Source organism: Thunnus thynnus, chromosome 24 (assembly GCF_963924715.1).
Source record: "Thunnus thynnus chromosome 24, fThuThy2.1, whole genome shotgun sequence".
Classification (NCBI taxonomy): domain Eukaryota; kingdom Metazoa; phylum Chordata; class Actinopteri; order Scombriformes; family Scombridae; genus Thunnus; species Thunnus thynnus.
Genome location: NC_089540.1, coordinates 20379697 through 20396504, shown reverse-complemented (window position 1 = coordinate 20396504; position 16808 = coordinate 20379697). Strand labels below are relative to the sequence as shown.

Genomic DNA, 16808 nt, shown 5'->3' with positions numbered 1-16808 from the left:
TATTCACTTACTTTTTCTGTGAAGAATGTTGATTTTTGAAGAGTAATGGTGAATGTATTGACTCGTCGCTCTTGAAGGACACACAGCTGGGTTCAGGTTTGTCCAGCTTCCTCCTGATAGAAACACAAGATAAATTCTGGTCAGCACCCAGAACACTGAGACCATTACCTGTTAGTGATACTAACGGTTCTGCTGCGGTTATTTGATGTGGCTAACACACTGCTTCCTTTAGCTCATCTTGCCAGTGACTAATATTAACAGTGTAATCTGAAAGTGACAAGAAGCCAAGCTGACCACAGCTGCTGGTCTCTGAGAAGGAAACTACCAACTTTTAATGAGCTTACAGTGAAGTCACTGCCTGTAAGCACTCACTTAAAGCTGAGGACAGAGCAGGAAGTCACAACAGCAGTTGCTGATATTATAAAGTCACCTGGGCTCCGTTCTTCATACCTGAATAATGTAAGTTAAAAGTCGTCCAGATCACAATATTGACAATTTGACATCAGTCTGGATTTTTTTGGTTCTTTGAAGTGGTCTTAAAATTAATCTGGAACTGTTGTCATAGCAACAAGTCCTTAAACCAAAACCTACTATAGTGCATGTTATTGATAGTCAGTTGATCAGGACCGATTTACTCTGAACCCCAAACATGAACTCATGTTCAGATACATGTCTCACTTTCTCAGATTTATAATGAAAGAATGTTGGTATAATTATGATTTTAGATGAGAACATGCAGATTATTGACAATTATTACAATTTATTGTTGTAATTATCAAAATTTAATTTTATAATGAAGAGTTATGTATACTCATGAGTGATAAAATATATAACTGAATATAAGTTTGTGCACTAAAAAGGAATTTAAATTTAGTTTGAGACTGAGCAAAAAGACATAAACTCACTTTAAAGATTCTGACTGTTAAAGGACCAACAGAGCAGAACATGTGACATTTAATCTGACATTTGAACTGCAGAACTCACTTTGCAAAAAGTTGTTAATGCAATTAAACATACTTTCTTAAGTTTCTAAAAGTTTTCATTGTGTGTGGTGAACGTGTAGAAAAAATAGAAACATTGTGGAGCTCAGTGTCATAAAATGACAGCGGGGGCCTGTTTCAGAAAGAAGGCTTAATAAACTCTGAGTCTAACCCTGAACTCTGAGTTGATGAACCTGAGATGGGAAACTCAGAGTTTTCAGTCTTAGGAGAGTTTGTTCAATCAACTCTGAGTATGTTCACTCTGAGCTCTGATACTACAATTTATGGCAACAGGTAAATAAAAGGCAGAGCCTCCATTTTAACACAGTAGACATGGAGATATTAATGCATGTGTATGCATATGGTGCACATTTATCTTTAAAAAAATAAGGGCCTAAGTTAAAGCAGGTAAAAGTGTCAATAAGTTAACACAATGAAGTTTTATTCAGTGTTGTCCATTAATTCAACATTTACCAGACTTACATTTCCTTAACAAGGATAAAGTGGAATCTGATTGTGTATCAGGCTGCAGTTACGTTACATTTTAAGTATATTTGTTCAGCTTTTATCTGACGGAAAAACCACAGGAGGCAGCAACTGAAGATGAAAAATTTAGTGAAAGATTTAAAACATAAGTGGATCAAAGACACAGAGACATGACTGTAGCTCACAGTCTGATAAGTAATAATGTGTTTGGTGATTTGCACTTGAAAAGGTGTCAGGGTTAAAATACAGTAGATTTTAAATGTTCAGACATATTCGTATTTTGACTCAACAGCATTAAGTGATCCTACTCACTCAGAAATATTAACATTTAATCTCCAATATTATAGGAATAATGTTCCATCAGTGTGACCAATAACATCATGAGTGATAGAGATAATTATTAATTGATCCCATGTGTCTAAAGCTTCATACTGACATTTTACATTTAAACTGAGATTACACATTATGTGCAATAAAGATTTCAGTGCAGGAGCTGCTCTAACAAACTGACAGACGTCTTGTGTGCAGAGTCACAGTTTATAACAGAAGGACATGCAGAGGTTTTATTCTGAGCTGAGGCTGAATTCACGCTGTGTCATATTTGAACATGAGAGCAAAAACCGCTGTTCAATGAAATGACTGATGCGCATAAAAGGGGTAACTTTAGGAAGTCCTGAGTAACTAAACTAATACCCAACTAGGATTTTGATTCTGACAGAGACAGTAAACCTCCGCTAATTAATGTGCTTGGATACAAGCTTTGAAACGGACTGAACAAATGAGGAAATTAAACAATGTGTCTGGCTCTGTAAGAGGAAGGAGACAGAGAGAAAATCAGGGTTTGTTGAAGAAAACCTGGCAGTGAACAGGTTAGCTTCACAGAGTCAGTTACCGCAGTAACTGACCCTGAGTTTAAGTTAGCTCTCTTTCTGAAACTGAAAACCCAGAGTTTCCTTCATCTCAGGGTGAACAAACGCAGAGTTTTCACTAATCCAGCTTTCTGAAACAGGGCCCAGGAACACAGAAAATCTGACTCATGCCTTTGAAGCTGTTGCCCCAGTGCATGGTGGGAGGGTTCCCAACACACCGGCCAACCGGTCAAAGCAGATGGCCGCCCACCTAGAGTCTGGTTCTGCTTGAGGTTTCTTCCTATTAAAAGGGAGTTTTTCCTTAGCGCTGTCACCAAGTGCTGCTCATGGGGGAATTATGGGGTCTCTGCAAAGTAAAGAGTTGGTCTAGACCTACTCTATGTGAAAAGTGCCCTGAGATGACTTTTGTGGTGATTTGACACTATATAAATAATATTAATTGAATTTAACAATAGTCACATGATCAGCACTCAGCCATATGAATGCTGATCACTGTTTTAACCCTCTGCTCATTCTGCCTTCATTATTCAAGATAACTTCATCCATGGATTGGTAATCAATCCTCAAACTGCCTCAGAGAACCAAATTATCTGAGTGAGAGTTAACAGGATTGTTTTAGCCTGATAGCAGCATGTTAGCATGTTAGCCTGGATTAGTTAAACCACATCTGAAGAACAAGACCCCGATCAACACTTACTCTTTCTGTGAAGAATGTTGATTTTTGAAGGCTAACGGTGAATGCATCGATTTGTTGCTCTTCAAGGACACACAGCTGGGTTCAGGTTCAGGTTCAGGAGGGTCTGGTCTATGCTGTCTCCTTGTTCTTCAACACAACACACACAGAGCTTTGAGTGTGAATAATGATGGAGGAGAACAGTGATGGACAGTTAGAGATCCTCATCTCACCTCTGAGCTTTGGTCTGGCTGTCATGTTCCCCACACATAGAGCTTTTAGAGGGAGGGACTCCCTCCTCTCTGTCCTCACACTGATCCATGCTGCTGAAGTCACATCCACATCAGTCACACACACTTTCTACCTTCATCTGGAGAGGAAACACAAATCATCCTTTACATCATTTCTCCTGTCAAATCTAAAATATCAGCTGCTCCTCCTGTGATTGGCTGTTATTTTCTGTTATATATCAGTGTGAATGCAGCCAGACAGCAGTGTGACGCAGAGAAAGCTGCCATCAGCTGCTGTACTTCTACTATCAGTCCACTAGATGGCGTCATGAAGCTGCAGTGAAGTGAAGAGCAGCACACATGATGCATGGAGGAGGATTTACATCCACTGACTCACACTGACTGAATGTGAAAGTAAACTTCAAACTTCATTAATATTCAGTCAATTCAACACTAATAAACAACATGTCAATAGTTTCAGTTATCTATGAGTTCTCTTTGATGTTGTTGTCACATTAGTAGTGCACATGACGCACAAACACAAATGTATTAAATGATTAGAATCAGGGCTCATTTACTTTGATATGACTTCTTTTACAGTAAATACAAACTTGTTAAACACTGTGAGACATTTAACAATGCATATAAAATGTCATTTGGTGTAAAGTGAAACTATTTTACAGCCTTTTTTAATTTAGCAGTTTATTTTTTTTCAAATTGTACATAAAGCCGACAGTGTTTTAATGTGGTGATGGTACACGTGAACATCTGAGAAAAACTAAGTAGTTACAGATGAACTATGATTACAAAGATATATGAACGAATCATACATAGGGTGAATTCGAGTAATGTGGTATAATATTTTAATATGAAGCTAATACATTATATCCACACACAAGACCATTCTGAAATCCTCAAGGTGTTTTCTAATCATATCAGAAAAGAGAATGCAAATGTCACACTCAGAGAAGAAATGGCAAACATAAAAATGTTCCTTGTGCCAAATTGTCCCAGGTCAGTAACACTCAAGGCCGAAGAGCATGCCCACATTTGGTCATTACAATGTTTTTGCTGTTACAGATATAGTATAGTAGTGTATTATGTATTAAAATTGGCAATAATATAATTTGCAACCTGCTTAAAAATGACCTGCCTTCAAATTAAGCATTACAAGAGTAAATGAATGACTAATGAATAACTATTGGCACATTTAATGCACTTGTGCCTATTTCACCAATTGAGCAACGTATATGACTGTCCTACATCAGTAAAACCAGCTGTCCCACATTTCAAACCATATTTTCTAAAGTGAGACAATGAAAAATTGGCTGAAATAAAAAATATGAAACATATTTTCATCATATTACAGCATATTTTGAGGCATGAATATATCATAAACACAACCTGATAACAATCAGCAACATTGCTTTGTTTATGACAAATTTATATCCTTAACATTAAATTACCCAAAATGCTTTGTCATTGACCTTTGACTGAAATTCACAGTAAGTACTTATAGTTGAAGGATTGCCCTGCCCCAATCGATGATATCACATGTGTTGAGTCATGTGATTTTATAACATGACACCCCAGGTTTAATTTGACAGCAGTTGTATTCATCAGTATTTGGTAGAGAAAGAGTAGATGCATTTGAGCTTAGTTGTCTCACATTACACTAATTCACCCTACATGATCACTTCCTGTCTAACTGTCTCCCGTTTGACAGGAAACAGTAGCAGGCCTATACTGCAGTGTCTGACTTCATGCCGGTGGAAACAATGTTAAAAAAAATAGATTTAGTTTGATTTGTGAGAGCTGAAGAAATTAAATAATTATCAGCTGTTCATTAATATTATTTGATTCCAGTAAATCAATCATTTAACAACATGTAGATTTATCTTCCAACATGAGAGTTCTCCAAACTTTCTGATGAAATACAAACATCAACTACAAACATCATACAACAAGAAACAAACCTCGAAGTTACTAAAGAGAAAGTTCAGCTATGAAACAAAGCAGACTTACAGTTAACAGTCCAAACTGCTGAAGACGAAGACTCTCCACTCGACGTCTGTCAGAAAAGGGAACTGTTTCTCTGAGTTAGAAGATGGAGGCGGGACAGTTAGCAAGAGCTGAAATAGGAGGAAACCCTCACAACATGATGACAGTTCATGGATGTTTTGTTTATTTTTATTTTCAATATATAATAAATTCTTTTGGAAGAAGAGGAAGAAGAGGAATTCCCTGATTACCTAATTTCATCATTATTTAATTCTTGTCAGCATTATGAACTGAAATAACATAAAACTTTTGTAAACAAGTGTGACATGAAGATTCTCCTCTGTATAGATGTGAAGCCCTGACAGTCTGAATATCTGATAGATAAAGGATATAATGTCTGTTTCTGGTCCTGTCCCCTTGTATTTGAGTATTGATTGGTGTTTTACTTTATTCCTTTTTTTACTTGCACATTACACAATACATTTTAACAAAATATTAAAGATTTGATGTGTACACAAAATAATTCACATATATGTTACAAAAACACACTTTTACCTGCATGTCAGCTATACATGAATTTAACCACAACCTCTCCCAAAAACTCAAGACAAAATAAATAGAATTATACTGAATAAAAAAAATTAATTTCATTTGAATTTCTTTATCTTTGGTATGAGATGTGAACGAGTTTGACAAGTCAGCTGTATGGTCAGCATGTTGACCAGCAAGCAGTGGTCCGCCTGATATAGGTTGAATTTCCATGTAAAATAATTTAATAATATAATATAATAATATAACATTTTAATAGGTTATAATCATGCAGAACACCTTTAAAACAAAAACAGTCACTGATTGAGTCGACGGATCTGATAACATTTTACTAAATCGGGATCAGCTTTAACAGGATGTACATTCTTTCTGTTTTTTGTCACCGCCCCCTGCTGCTGCCCGATCTCATCCACTTTCCAGGCGTGGCACAATCTGAACGAGTCTTTTTACTTTCACTTTCTCTGACACTGTGGCGCAGATTCTTTTCTCCATCTAAAGGTAATGTGACCGACAGTTACAGTTCAGAGTTTTACTTTTTCTCTTTGTTCATGTTGTTAGTGCTAACTGCTGTTAGCTTAGCTCCTCTAGAAACAGCAGAACTCTGCCGTTTGATCGTTGAAAGTGTCGTTTGGAACACCACTTTTGTGGTGTAGGCCCTAGTGGTGCTAGGGCCTACACCACAAAATGAGCTGTTCAAGCGCTCTTGGCGCTCTTCCGGCATGAACTAGTTTTCGATTCCCTATTTAATTTTTCAGTTGAATATGATCAATAGTAATAAAACTTTATTTATATTGCACATTTCATGCAAAAAGATGACAGCTGACATTACAGCTGAAGGTAATGTCACCACTTTTAAATGTTTGACTCATAACTTCTAGCTGTTGTTAGCGTAGTTACACTAGAAACAACATAACTGACGATAAACTTTATTAATCTGAACTCAGCGTTAACTGTAAAGTGTAAAGTGAGTTGATGGTCAGTAGTTGGACACAGTGTTGTTATTACTGTGTCCCACCACTCAGTGATGACTGACAGAGGGAAGGCTGAATCAGGCTGTGGAGGAGGCGGAGCATTATAACTTTAGTATTATTATTATTAGTAGTAGTAGTAGTATTTTTTCATTTTTGTAATATTATTATTTTTTGATATTGCTGTATTCAGACAGTCACCATGAGGCTAAATTAGTACAAAATGAGCTGTCAGTGGCACTCTTGCAGCAGGAACTAGTGTTGGTTCCTTTTTTTTTTTACTTGATCAATAAGAATAAATAATTTAAAAAACTTATTTTTATTTTGCACATTTAATGCAAAAAGATGCAATACAATGTGCATTACAAAACATGGGGGAAACCTCCAATATAGGCTAAACCATGAAAAGACAGTTGAAAGAAATAGGAACATTAAAAACATAACACAATGTATTAAAGAAGAAAATTATCAAATAGTATGTATTAATATTATATGCGGAGGTTTTATATTATATAGGCTCAGTAAAAAGAGATTTCCTTTAAATTTATACTGTTGATTTTTGAATTGATACTGTCATTTATTTTGGAACAGCGTGTAGAAGTGTTGTGTTTTTCAAGGCATATTGTATCATGCTTTTCTCTTGTTTTGTTTTTTGTCTGTTTTTTTCACAGCAGGCATGAATAAAGACAAATTCTATCTGATTAACCTGATAATACATATGATCCTATTTTATATTTATAAAGCGCAAACAGAAATGCTGTCAAAACATATTTGGTATTTTTATTGAAGAGGTTTCTATCTGACTCCAGACTTTACTTTACCTTTGTTGTTTGGTATTGATTTAGTGGTTGGTATGTTGCTGATATGATTACTATACAGGCATAATGCTGTATAAATGTTCTTCATGCTGCATTTAAAGGACAAAGTACAAACTGTAATATTTGGTCTTTGCATTTTTGAGGTCTAGAATGCTGTGATCAAGAGTTTTTAACCAGTTCTGATGACTTTCAAGTTTCGAATTACAAGCTTTCAGTAGATTCATGACTAAAATGTAACAACAAATGTGTTTTACGGGTCAGTTATTGCCTAATAATTTCATAAAAGTTTTCTAGAAAGAACTAATCAATTTGGTCTCAATTAAAGTGGACAGTGAAACAATCTTATTTTAGTCAGTCATGTTTAGCTTTAAGGCAGTCATTGATTTCAAGAGGAATTTCCATAAAATAACTGCTCCATTTGATCCCAATAAATATTCATTGATCATTCATTCATTATTGGAAGCTTAATTCATCAGATATATTGAATTGTATGTTTGCCTGTAGACCAATTTCATATTTATGCATCTTTGGCTGACCTGCTGTTCACTGACTATTAATTAATCAGCTGGAAGAATACCAATTGAACACTGTCTCTATTTGACACATAAATAATGCCTTTAATTACAGTCCTTTACAGGAAACTTTGGTAATTAGTAGGAATTTGCAAACTCACAAAAAGTAAATATTAAGTATTATTTAATTATTTTTTTTTTTTACTTTTAATTGTGGTTAAATGATCAAATGTTATATTGGAGGTTTGAGATGCAACAGATGCTATCACAGTTGTTGCGTCTCAAATAATCTGTTGTAGTTTGTTGCATAAAGTCATTTTCTACAGAGACACTGTAGTAGGCAGCAGGGGTTGTAGCCAGTTCAGAGGCCTGTCCACTGACCATGGTCGCTAACACAGATCAATTGTTATTACCACTAGGGGCACTGAGGCTAGTGGTCCAGTTAGTAAGTGGTCTGTGGAGTGGTCTTTGGGTCCTCATCCACCTTCTCCCTTCTCTGGCCATGTTGGTAGCACTGTAAGCTGAAAAAATGTCAGAGATCATAATCCTTTGTCCATATCAATGGTTCTCAACCTTTTTGGGGCATCGCCCCCCTATCCATTATCCAGGTCCCTTACCCTCAGTATTAATGTTGATTATTATTCTGTGTTATATCATTAAAAAAGCATGTTATTGGATGCCAAATAACAGATTTGTTTAACTCGACAGTTGTGATATCATTATCATTACTTTCCCATGCAAGGAGGAAAAAATCCATGTAAATAGAAGTTATATTAGTACAATGGTTACAAAATTGACATTCAGACTTTAATTAGGTCTTGTTATTGTTATCATGAACAGCAGCCAATCAGAAAGCGGTAATTTGGTGTCGGTGCCAAACAAGAAGCGTTCTTAGTAACTGTGCAACGGAAAACAAGAGCAGTCTACCAAGGAAAAAGTCTGAGGCCACTGGAAAAAAAGCAGAGCTATCCATAGCGGAGGTGTTCAATAGAAAACTGGCAGCATTTTTTCTTGTTTTGCGCCATTTTGCTGATATGATTGTTGTTATTTTATGATGCTATCCAGTTGATTGAATAATCATACCTGCAGTGGTCTAGCAAAGAATGTCAAATAAAATAACCAGGTCAAAGGTCCACAGCAGTTTTGGTCGGGGGGTTTGGCGGTCCTTGCCCAAGAAAGTTTTATGTTATTTGACAAAAAACTGCATTTTCACGTAACTTTGGACTATTATCATTACAATATTTATTTTAATAAATGCATTGTGTGCCATAAAAAATAATAATCACAAAACATTGGTAAAACGGGCTTATAGTGAATTAATCTGAACAGCGATTTTCTCATCCTCCGATAGTCAGGCTATAGCCACAAGCCAGCTGTAAGGACAGCTATGGTTAGAACTTTATCTTATCCATAGGCCTACACATATCAGTCCGGTTCTTTATCAATACTCTCATCGGTTCTTTTTAATTTCTAAAGGGTTTTTCTTATTATCTCTTCTAAAAAAAAAAGGATTCGAATAGATTTCTATTTTAAATATGACAAAATATTGCTTCTACAGCAGCAACAGTAATGTTTCCATTAGCAAAGTCACTAAATAAATCCAATAATATCTCACTGGAAAGAAATAAAAAATGACAGTAAAATAAATAATATTCCTGACATTAAAATACGGAGTGAAGTTTAGAAAAAGGAAGAACACAGACATCAGTCACTGTCAGGCATTCCTCCTCCACCTCCCCCTGCTCCATCCTCTCTCTGGTTGAGAGGGAGGTCTGGTTTGAGTCAGTAGCTTAGAATTTGCCAAATTTTAATATACGTTACAAACTAAGCTAAACACAGTCACTGACAAATAGAGCAGAGGAGAGGACAGAGAGGCTTGCGTGACCATATATAACAGCAAAATGCGGTAGAGACTCAACATAGTTTCTCCATGTGTCTGCACAGGAGGTGTTCAGGTGCAGTGTTGAGTGTAGGTCATCTGTGTTTTGGAAGCACTCAGAGCCAATACACAAATTTGATTGTAGTTATGCATGTAAAACTTGACAGCTCTGTGAAAGAACATACGAAAACCCTGAAGTCAAATGATAAAATTGTGAAAATGTGCGTTTGAATGTAGGACTAAACTGGCATCAAAAACAGAGACACACAAACACCCCTCAAGAACACCTCAACATCCCCTTTTCAAAAATATTGCTTCCAGCACACCCCAATGTTCTCTGAACGCCCCCGTTGAGGAACACTAGTCTATATTTTTATTGTTGCACTGTATATTATGAGTATGATGTATATTTTGTGTTATTATAACCAGATAGTAATAAATCTGTCTATCTATCCATCCATCCATCCTTCCCTCCCTCCCTCCTGCATAGCATGTGAGTGGCTATGTTATTTAACTGCTTACAAATATGAACCAGTGGTCCATATGGTCTTTGTGGTCCGGACCAGTTGCCCAGTGGTCTGTTGCGTGTTCCTTGTGGTCCGTCTGTGGTCCCTGTCGTCGGGACCAGTTGCTCAGTGGTCTGTTACATGGTCCTTGTGGTCCGTCCATGGTCCCTGTTGTCCGGACCAGTTGCTCAGTGGTCTGTCACATGGTCCTTGTGGTCCGGACCAGTTCCTCAGTGGTCTGTCATGTGGTGCTTGTGGTCTGTCGCATGGTCTTTTTCGTATGGACCGTTGCATGGCCCTAATCCACCTCACACTTCCTTCGTCTTATCTCCCATTCCCCCTTCTCTCTTCTTTGGATGTATGGTACACCTTTGTTAGCTACTAAAAAAGTTATCTCAGGGCACTTTTCACATAGAGCAGGTCTAGACCGTACTCTTTAATTTATAGAGACCCAACAGTTCCCCCATGAGCAGCACTTGGCAACAGCAGCTAGGAAAAACTCCCTTTTAACGGGAAGAATCCTCAAGCAGAACCGAGCTCTAAGTGGGCGCCATCTGCCTTCACTGGTTGGGTTGAGAGAGAAAGCCTAGAAGCCTGAGAATTGAAGCAACATCGACAACAGAATTCATATACAAAATATTATGATTTATGGTGTTTTTTGTCCCCGTCAACAAAAACAATGCATTGATAGCTATCAAAACTATCCCACAAGGCCAAAGGAGAGAGAAGGAAGAAGGGGTGTCAGGAGGTGTGCAGTGGATTAGGACCATGCGACAGATCACTGAGCAACTGACCACAAGGACCATATGGACCACTAGTTTATATTTATAAACCGTTAACTAAAACAGCCACTGAGATGCAATGCATACAGAGAGAGGGATGGATGGATAGATGTATGGATAGATCTAGATACTATAGATATGGATAGATACTATCTAGGTATAACCACACAAAATGCAATATACAGTGCAAAAATAAGAATATAGACAATATAGCTGTCCTCATATAACAGATAAGGGGGCGCTGGCCCAAAAAACGTTGAGTACCACTGATATAGACAAAAGATTATGATCTCTGACATTTATTCAGCTAGCAGTGTTGCCAACATGGCCAGAGAAGGGAGAAGGTGGATTAGGACCCCAAAGACCACTCCACAGACCACTCACCAGCTGGTTCTGACCACTAGCTTCAGTGCCCCTAGTGGTAGTAACCAGTGACCTGTGTAAGCAACCATGGTCAGTGGACAGACGTTTGAACTGGCTTCAACCCCCTCTCGTAGTAGGTCTCAATCCTTCTGCCTATCAGTGGATGTAATTCCTCCTCCATGCATCACGTGTGCTGCTCTTCATAACTTCCATCATAACACCATCTAGTGGACTGATAGTAGAAGTACAGCAGCTGATGGCAGCTTTCTCTGTGTCACACTGCTGTCTGGCTGCATTCACACTCATATATAACAGAAAATAACAGCCAATCACAGGAGGAGCAGCTGATATTTAGGATTTGACAGGAGAAATGATGTAAAGGATGATTTGTGTTTCCACTCCAGGTGAAGGTAGAAAGTGTGTGTGACTGATGTGGATGTGACTTCAGCAGCATGGATCAGTGTGAGGACAGAGAGGAGGGAGTCCCTCCCTCTAAAAGCTCTCTGTGTGGGGAACATGACAGCCAGACCAAAGCTCAGAGGTAAGATGAGGATCTCTAACTGTCCATCACTGTTCTCCACCATCATTATTCACACTCAAAGCTCTGTGTGTGTTGTGTTGAACAAGGAGGCAGCACACACCAGACTCTGCTGAACCTGAACCTGAACCTAGCTGTGTGTCCTTGAAGAGCGACGGCTCTATGGATTGGCCTGTTACTTTCAAAAGTGAACAACAGTCTGGTAATCAAAGGCAAGCTTTTTAAACTGAAAGTGATTTATCTAAGAAAATATTCATATTAAACTTCATATTTCTCAGCAGTATTTTATCCTGGAGGATTTTTACTGAACATGTGAATTCATCAGTGTTTTGTTTCCATCAGGATCCATCAGCAGAGACCAGACAACCCTGAACTCAGCTGTGTGTCCATGAAAAGTGACGGGTCTATGGATTGGCCTGTTACCTTCAAACATGGACAGCAGTCTGCTCATCAGAAGTAAGACTATAAAATGTTTGTATCTGTTATTATCCAACTCCCCTTAGAACAGGTTTGATTGATTGTGGAGATTTATTCTTGACCTTAGTGACAAATGCCTGTCAAAAAACCACAAACTTTATCTGTATGACACTTTTTAAAACAGTTACGTGAATCCACTGAGATAGAACACCTTTAAAACTGAATGTCATTATTTATTCTAAGACTTCATCTTTTCTTCACAGAGTTCATCAGCAGAGCTCAGAGGTTCCCAGTGGTCAGTCTGTCCAGCAGCACCAAACACACCTGGACTCCATATTTGTGGTGTGTAAATGTAAAGCACAGCTACTACTGCTAACTGCAACAGCCACAGACTAAATACTAAACTAACATTCTGGTCCTAACAGTCTCCATGCTGCACTATGTAGACCGGCAGGTTTTCAGTCTGTCACAGATGATCTGATGTTGACTTCTACCAGTTATATTTACATTTTATTCTGTTCTTTAGCTGCTGGAGGAGACCATTGTCACTTTTGTGAAGAACGAGTTGAAGAAGATGCAGAAGGTTGTGCATTCAGATTACCCAGAATGCTTAGAGAGTCAGAGTGAGGATGAGGTGGTGTTGGACAGTGAGGAGGAAAAGCAGAGGAGGAGCAGCAGAGAGGCATTTCTGAAGATCACATTGCACTTCCTGAGGAGAATGAAGCAGGGGGAGCTGGCTGACCGTCTGCAGAGCAGTAAGAGGATTTCTATAAAGATTTAACATGCTGGATACTTGTGCACAAGTGTAAAACTCTGACCCGAATCCATTGAGAGAAATAAGTGCCAGCACTACTGACATTGCTTGTTTCATGATATATAAACACAAAACTTGAGATGCACTGATTGAAATCGGCCAGTTTTCAACTGATCAGCCATGACCAGTGACCGACCCAGATCAGTCTCATATTTACAATCTCAAAGAAAATCTGTCTTTCTTATTAAATTCTTATAAAGAAAGGAAATCGGAATCAGCATAAACCCTAGTTTTGTTAACCTAGGTCCATGGGTGGAGTTCACACTTTGGTGCGAACAACCACGGACTCTGGAGAGATTGAGTTTCTTGATGACTCCCTTTGTTTCTTAGAGTCTAGAAACATGTGGTCCGCTGGTGAGACCCAATAAAGTGTAATCATTTGCCAGCATAGGGATGAAATATATCCATGTAATCAGTCTTTAAGGAAATGTTATTTGCTGTTTGTTCATTCAGAATCTCCTGCCATGTGTCAGCGTAAACTCAAGTCTAACCTGAAGAAGAGGTTCCAGTGTGTGTTTGAGGGGATCGCTAAAGCAGGAAACCCAACCCTTCTGAATCAGATCTACACAGAGCTCCACATCACAGAGGAAGGGACTGCAGGGGTCAATGATGAACATGAGGTCAGACAGATTGAAACAGCATCCAGGAAACCAGACAGGCCAGAAACAACAATCAGACAAGAAGACATCTTTAAAGCCTCACCTGGAAGAGATGAACCAATCAGAACAGTGATGACAAAGGGAGTGGCTGGCATTGGGAAAACAGTCTTAACACAGAAGTTCACTCTAGACTGGGCTGAAGACAAAGCCAACCAGGACATACAGTTCACATTTCCATTCACTTTCAGAGAGCTGAACGTGCTGAAAGAGAAAAAGTTCAGCTTGGTGGAACTTGTTCATCACTTCTTTACTGAAACCAAAGAAGCAGGAATCTGCAGGTTTGAAAAGTTCCAGGTTGTGTTCATCTTTGATGGTCTGGATGAGTGTCGACTTCCTCTGGACTTCAACAACAATGAGATCCTGACTGATGTTACAGAGTCCACCTCAGTGGATGTGCTGCTGACAAACCTCATCAGGGGGAAACTGCTTCCCTCTGCTCGCCTCTGGATAACCACACGACCTGCAGCAGCCAATCAGATCCCTCCTGAGTGTGTTGGCATGGTGACAGAGGTCAAAGGGTTCACTGACCCACAGAAGGAGGAGTACTTCAGGAAGCGATTCAGAGTTGAGGAGCAGGCCAGCACCATCATATCCCACATCAAGACATCACAAAGCCTCCACATCATGTGCCACATGCCAGTCTTCTGCTGGATCACTGCTACAGTTCTGGAGAATGTGTTGAAAAGCAGAGAGAGAGGAGAGCTGCCCAAGACCCTGACTGAAATGTACATCCACTTCCTGGTGGTGCAGTCCAAACTGAAGAACATCAAGTATGATGGAGGAACTGAGACAGATCCACTCTGGAGTCCAGAGAGCAAGAAGATGATTGAGTCTCTGGGAAAACTGGCTTTTGAGCAGCTGCAGAAAGGCAACCTGATTTTCTATGAATCAGACTTGACAGAGTGTGGCATTGATATCAGAGCAGCCTCAGTGTACTCAGGAGTGTTCACACAGATCTTTAAAGAGGAGAAAGGGCTGTACCAGGACAAGGTGTTCTGCTTCGTCCATCTGAGTATTCAGGAGTTTCTTGCTGCTCTTCATGTCCATCTGACATTCATCAACTCCGGAGTCAATCTGCTGGCAAAAGAACAATCAACCTCCCAGAAGTCTGAAATTAAGCAAGAATCTGCAGAGACACGTTTCTACCAGAGTGCTGTGGATGAGGCCTTACAGAGTCCAAATGGACACCTGGATTTGTTCCTCCGCTTCCTCCTGGGTCTTTCACTGCAGACCAATCAGACTCTCCTACAAGGCCTGCTGCCACAGACAGGAAGAAGCTCACAGACCAATCAGAAAACAGTTGAGTACATCAAGAAGAAAATCAGTGAGAATCTGTCTGCAGAGAGAAGCATCAATCTGTTCCACTGTCTGAATGAACTAAATGATCATGATCTGGTGGAAGGGATCCAACAGTACCTGAGATCAGGAAGTCTCTCCACAGATGAACTGTCTCCTGCTCAGTGGTCAGCTCTGGTCTTCATCTTACTGTCATCAGAAAAAGATCTGGACGTGTTTGACCTGAAGAAATACTTTGTTTCAGAGGAGGCTCTTCTGCAGCTGCTGCCAGTGGTCAAAGCCTCCAACAAAGCTCTGTAAGTACACAGATAGTTGGATTTATTCATCATTATTTTAATACTTTGCTGTCTTTTCAACAGGAGAGAAAAATAAATAACCATTTTTATTTATTTTTATTTCCTCTCCAGGTTGAGTGGCTGTAACCTCTCAGAGAGAAGCTGTGCAGCTCTGTCCTCAGTTCTCAGCTCCCAGTCCTCTAGTCTGAGAGAGTTGGATCTCAGTAACAACGACCTACAGGATTCAGGAGTGAAGCTACTGTCCGCTGGCCTGGAGAGTCCACACTGTACACTGGAAATTCTCAGGTCAGGATTCATCAACCTGTTCAGTAGATGACAATTAAAATCCTGATATAAATTTTGGGTGACATAATTAGAGAAGTGCAGTGCAGACGTGCAGTATTTTCTAACCCTAATCTTATTGTTTGTCCAGATGTCCTGAATTGAGTTGATAAACTGTAAAACTCAACCTGAAATCACATTAGCGTAGTCACTATGGAAGGACTAACAGTCTCAAACAACTGGCTAACACTGCTTATTTCATAGCAGTACTCTCAGACTGACTGACGTGTGTTTTGTGTGTCTGCAGCCTGTCAGGATGTCTGATCACTGAGGAAGGCTGCGCTTCTCTGGCCTCAGCTGTGAGCTCCAACCCCTCCGATCTGAGAGAGCTGGATTTGAGCTACAATCATCCAGGACACTCAGGAGAGAAGCTGCTGTGTGCTGGACTGCAGGATCCACTCTCGAAACTGGAAAATCTCAGGTATGGCCTGCTTCACCACATCAAGTAGGTCATAACAGAGACATTTGTCTTTTTTTACCTTTATTTTTCCAGTGAATTGATGCTCTCATTTTCAGGAGCACCCTGAAGACTCAAACAATTACACACACATTTACACCTTCAGGCTGTTCAGTAAAACCACAGTTGGCCACTGAGCAGGTCCACTAGAGCAGTTGCAGATTCCCTACACTATAGGCTACCAGTGCTTATTTATTATATATTTTATTATAACTGAAAATGCAATGCAGGAAGAGCCAGGCCTGGAGTCACCCCACAGTGCCCAGAACCTCCATGTACCACAAGCTCCACCCTAAGGCAGATCTGAACCTTGAAGGATCAAGTGGCCTCAGCTAAGAATTTGATCCTGTTCACACCTTGCATTAACATCCGTCTTGGGTGATCTGATCACAAG

General features: G+C 39.3%; 2 protein-coding genes across 14 annotated transcripts in view; one reads left to right on the top strand and one right to left on the bottom strand.

Annotated features, from left to right (window-relative positions):
• Nucleotides 1-5357, bottom strand: part of LOC137176844 (NACHT, LRR and PYD domains-containing protein 3-like) — a 277333-nt gene extending 271976 nt beyond the window's left edge. For all 7 annotated transcript variants that reach the window (XM_067582816.1, XM_067582818.1, XM_067582823.1 and 4 more), the window contains exons 1-4: nucleotides 5264-5357; nucleotides 3242-3378; nucleotides 3033-3158; nucleotides 12-113 (exon numbers count right to left, since the gene is read on the bottom strand). In XM_067582816.1, coding sequence (XP_067438917.1) covers nucleotides 12-113; nucleotides 3033-3158; nucleotides 3242-3330 — 317 coding nt within the window. In that variant the 5' untranslated portion in view covers nucleotides 3331-3378; nucleotides 5264-5357. The remainder of the gene's footprint in view (nucleotides 1-11; nucleotides 114-3032; nucleotides 3159-3241; nucleotides 3379-5263) is intronic.
• Nucleotides 1-16808, top strand: part of LOC137176846 (NLR family CARD domain-containing protein 3-like) — a 376610-nt gene that overhangs the window by 357950 nt on the left and 1852 nt on the right. For 6 of the 7 annotated variants that reach the window (XM_067582827.1, XM_067582831.1, XM_067582829.1 and 3 more), the window contains 3 exons: nucleotides 13839-15636; nucleotides 15748-15921; nucleotides 16205-16378. In XM_067582827.1, the coding sequence (XP_067438928.1) occupies nucleotides 13839-15636; nucleotides 15748-15921; nucleotides 16205-16378 (2146 nt within the window). Of the gene's footprint in view, nucleotides 1-6193; nucleotides 6287-12020; nucleotides 12158-12243; nucleotides 12367-12496; nucleotides 12611-12834; nucleotides 12914-13097; nucleotides 13327-13838; nucleotides 15637-15747; nucleotides 15922-16204; nucleotides 16379-16808 lie in introns of those variants that run through there. The other variant, XM_067582832.1, reaches the window with a different exon arrangement.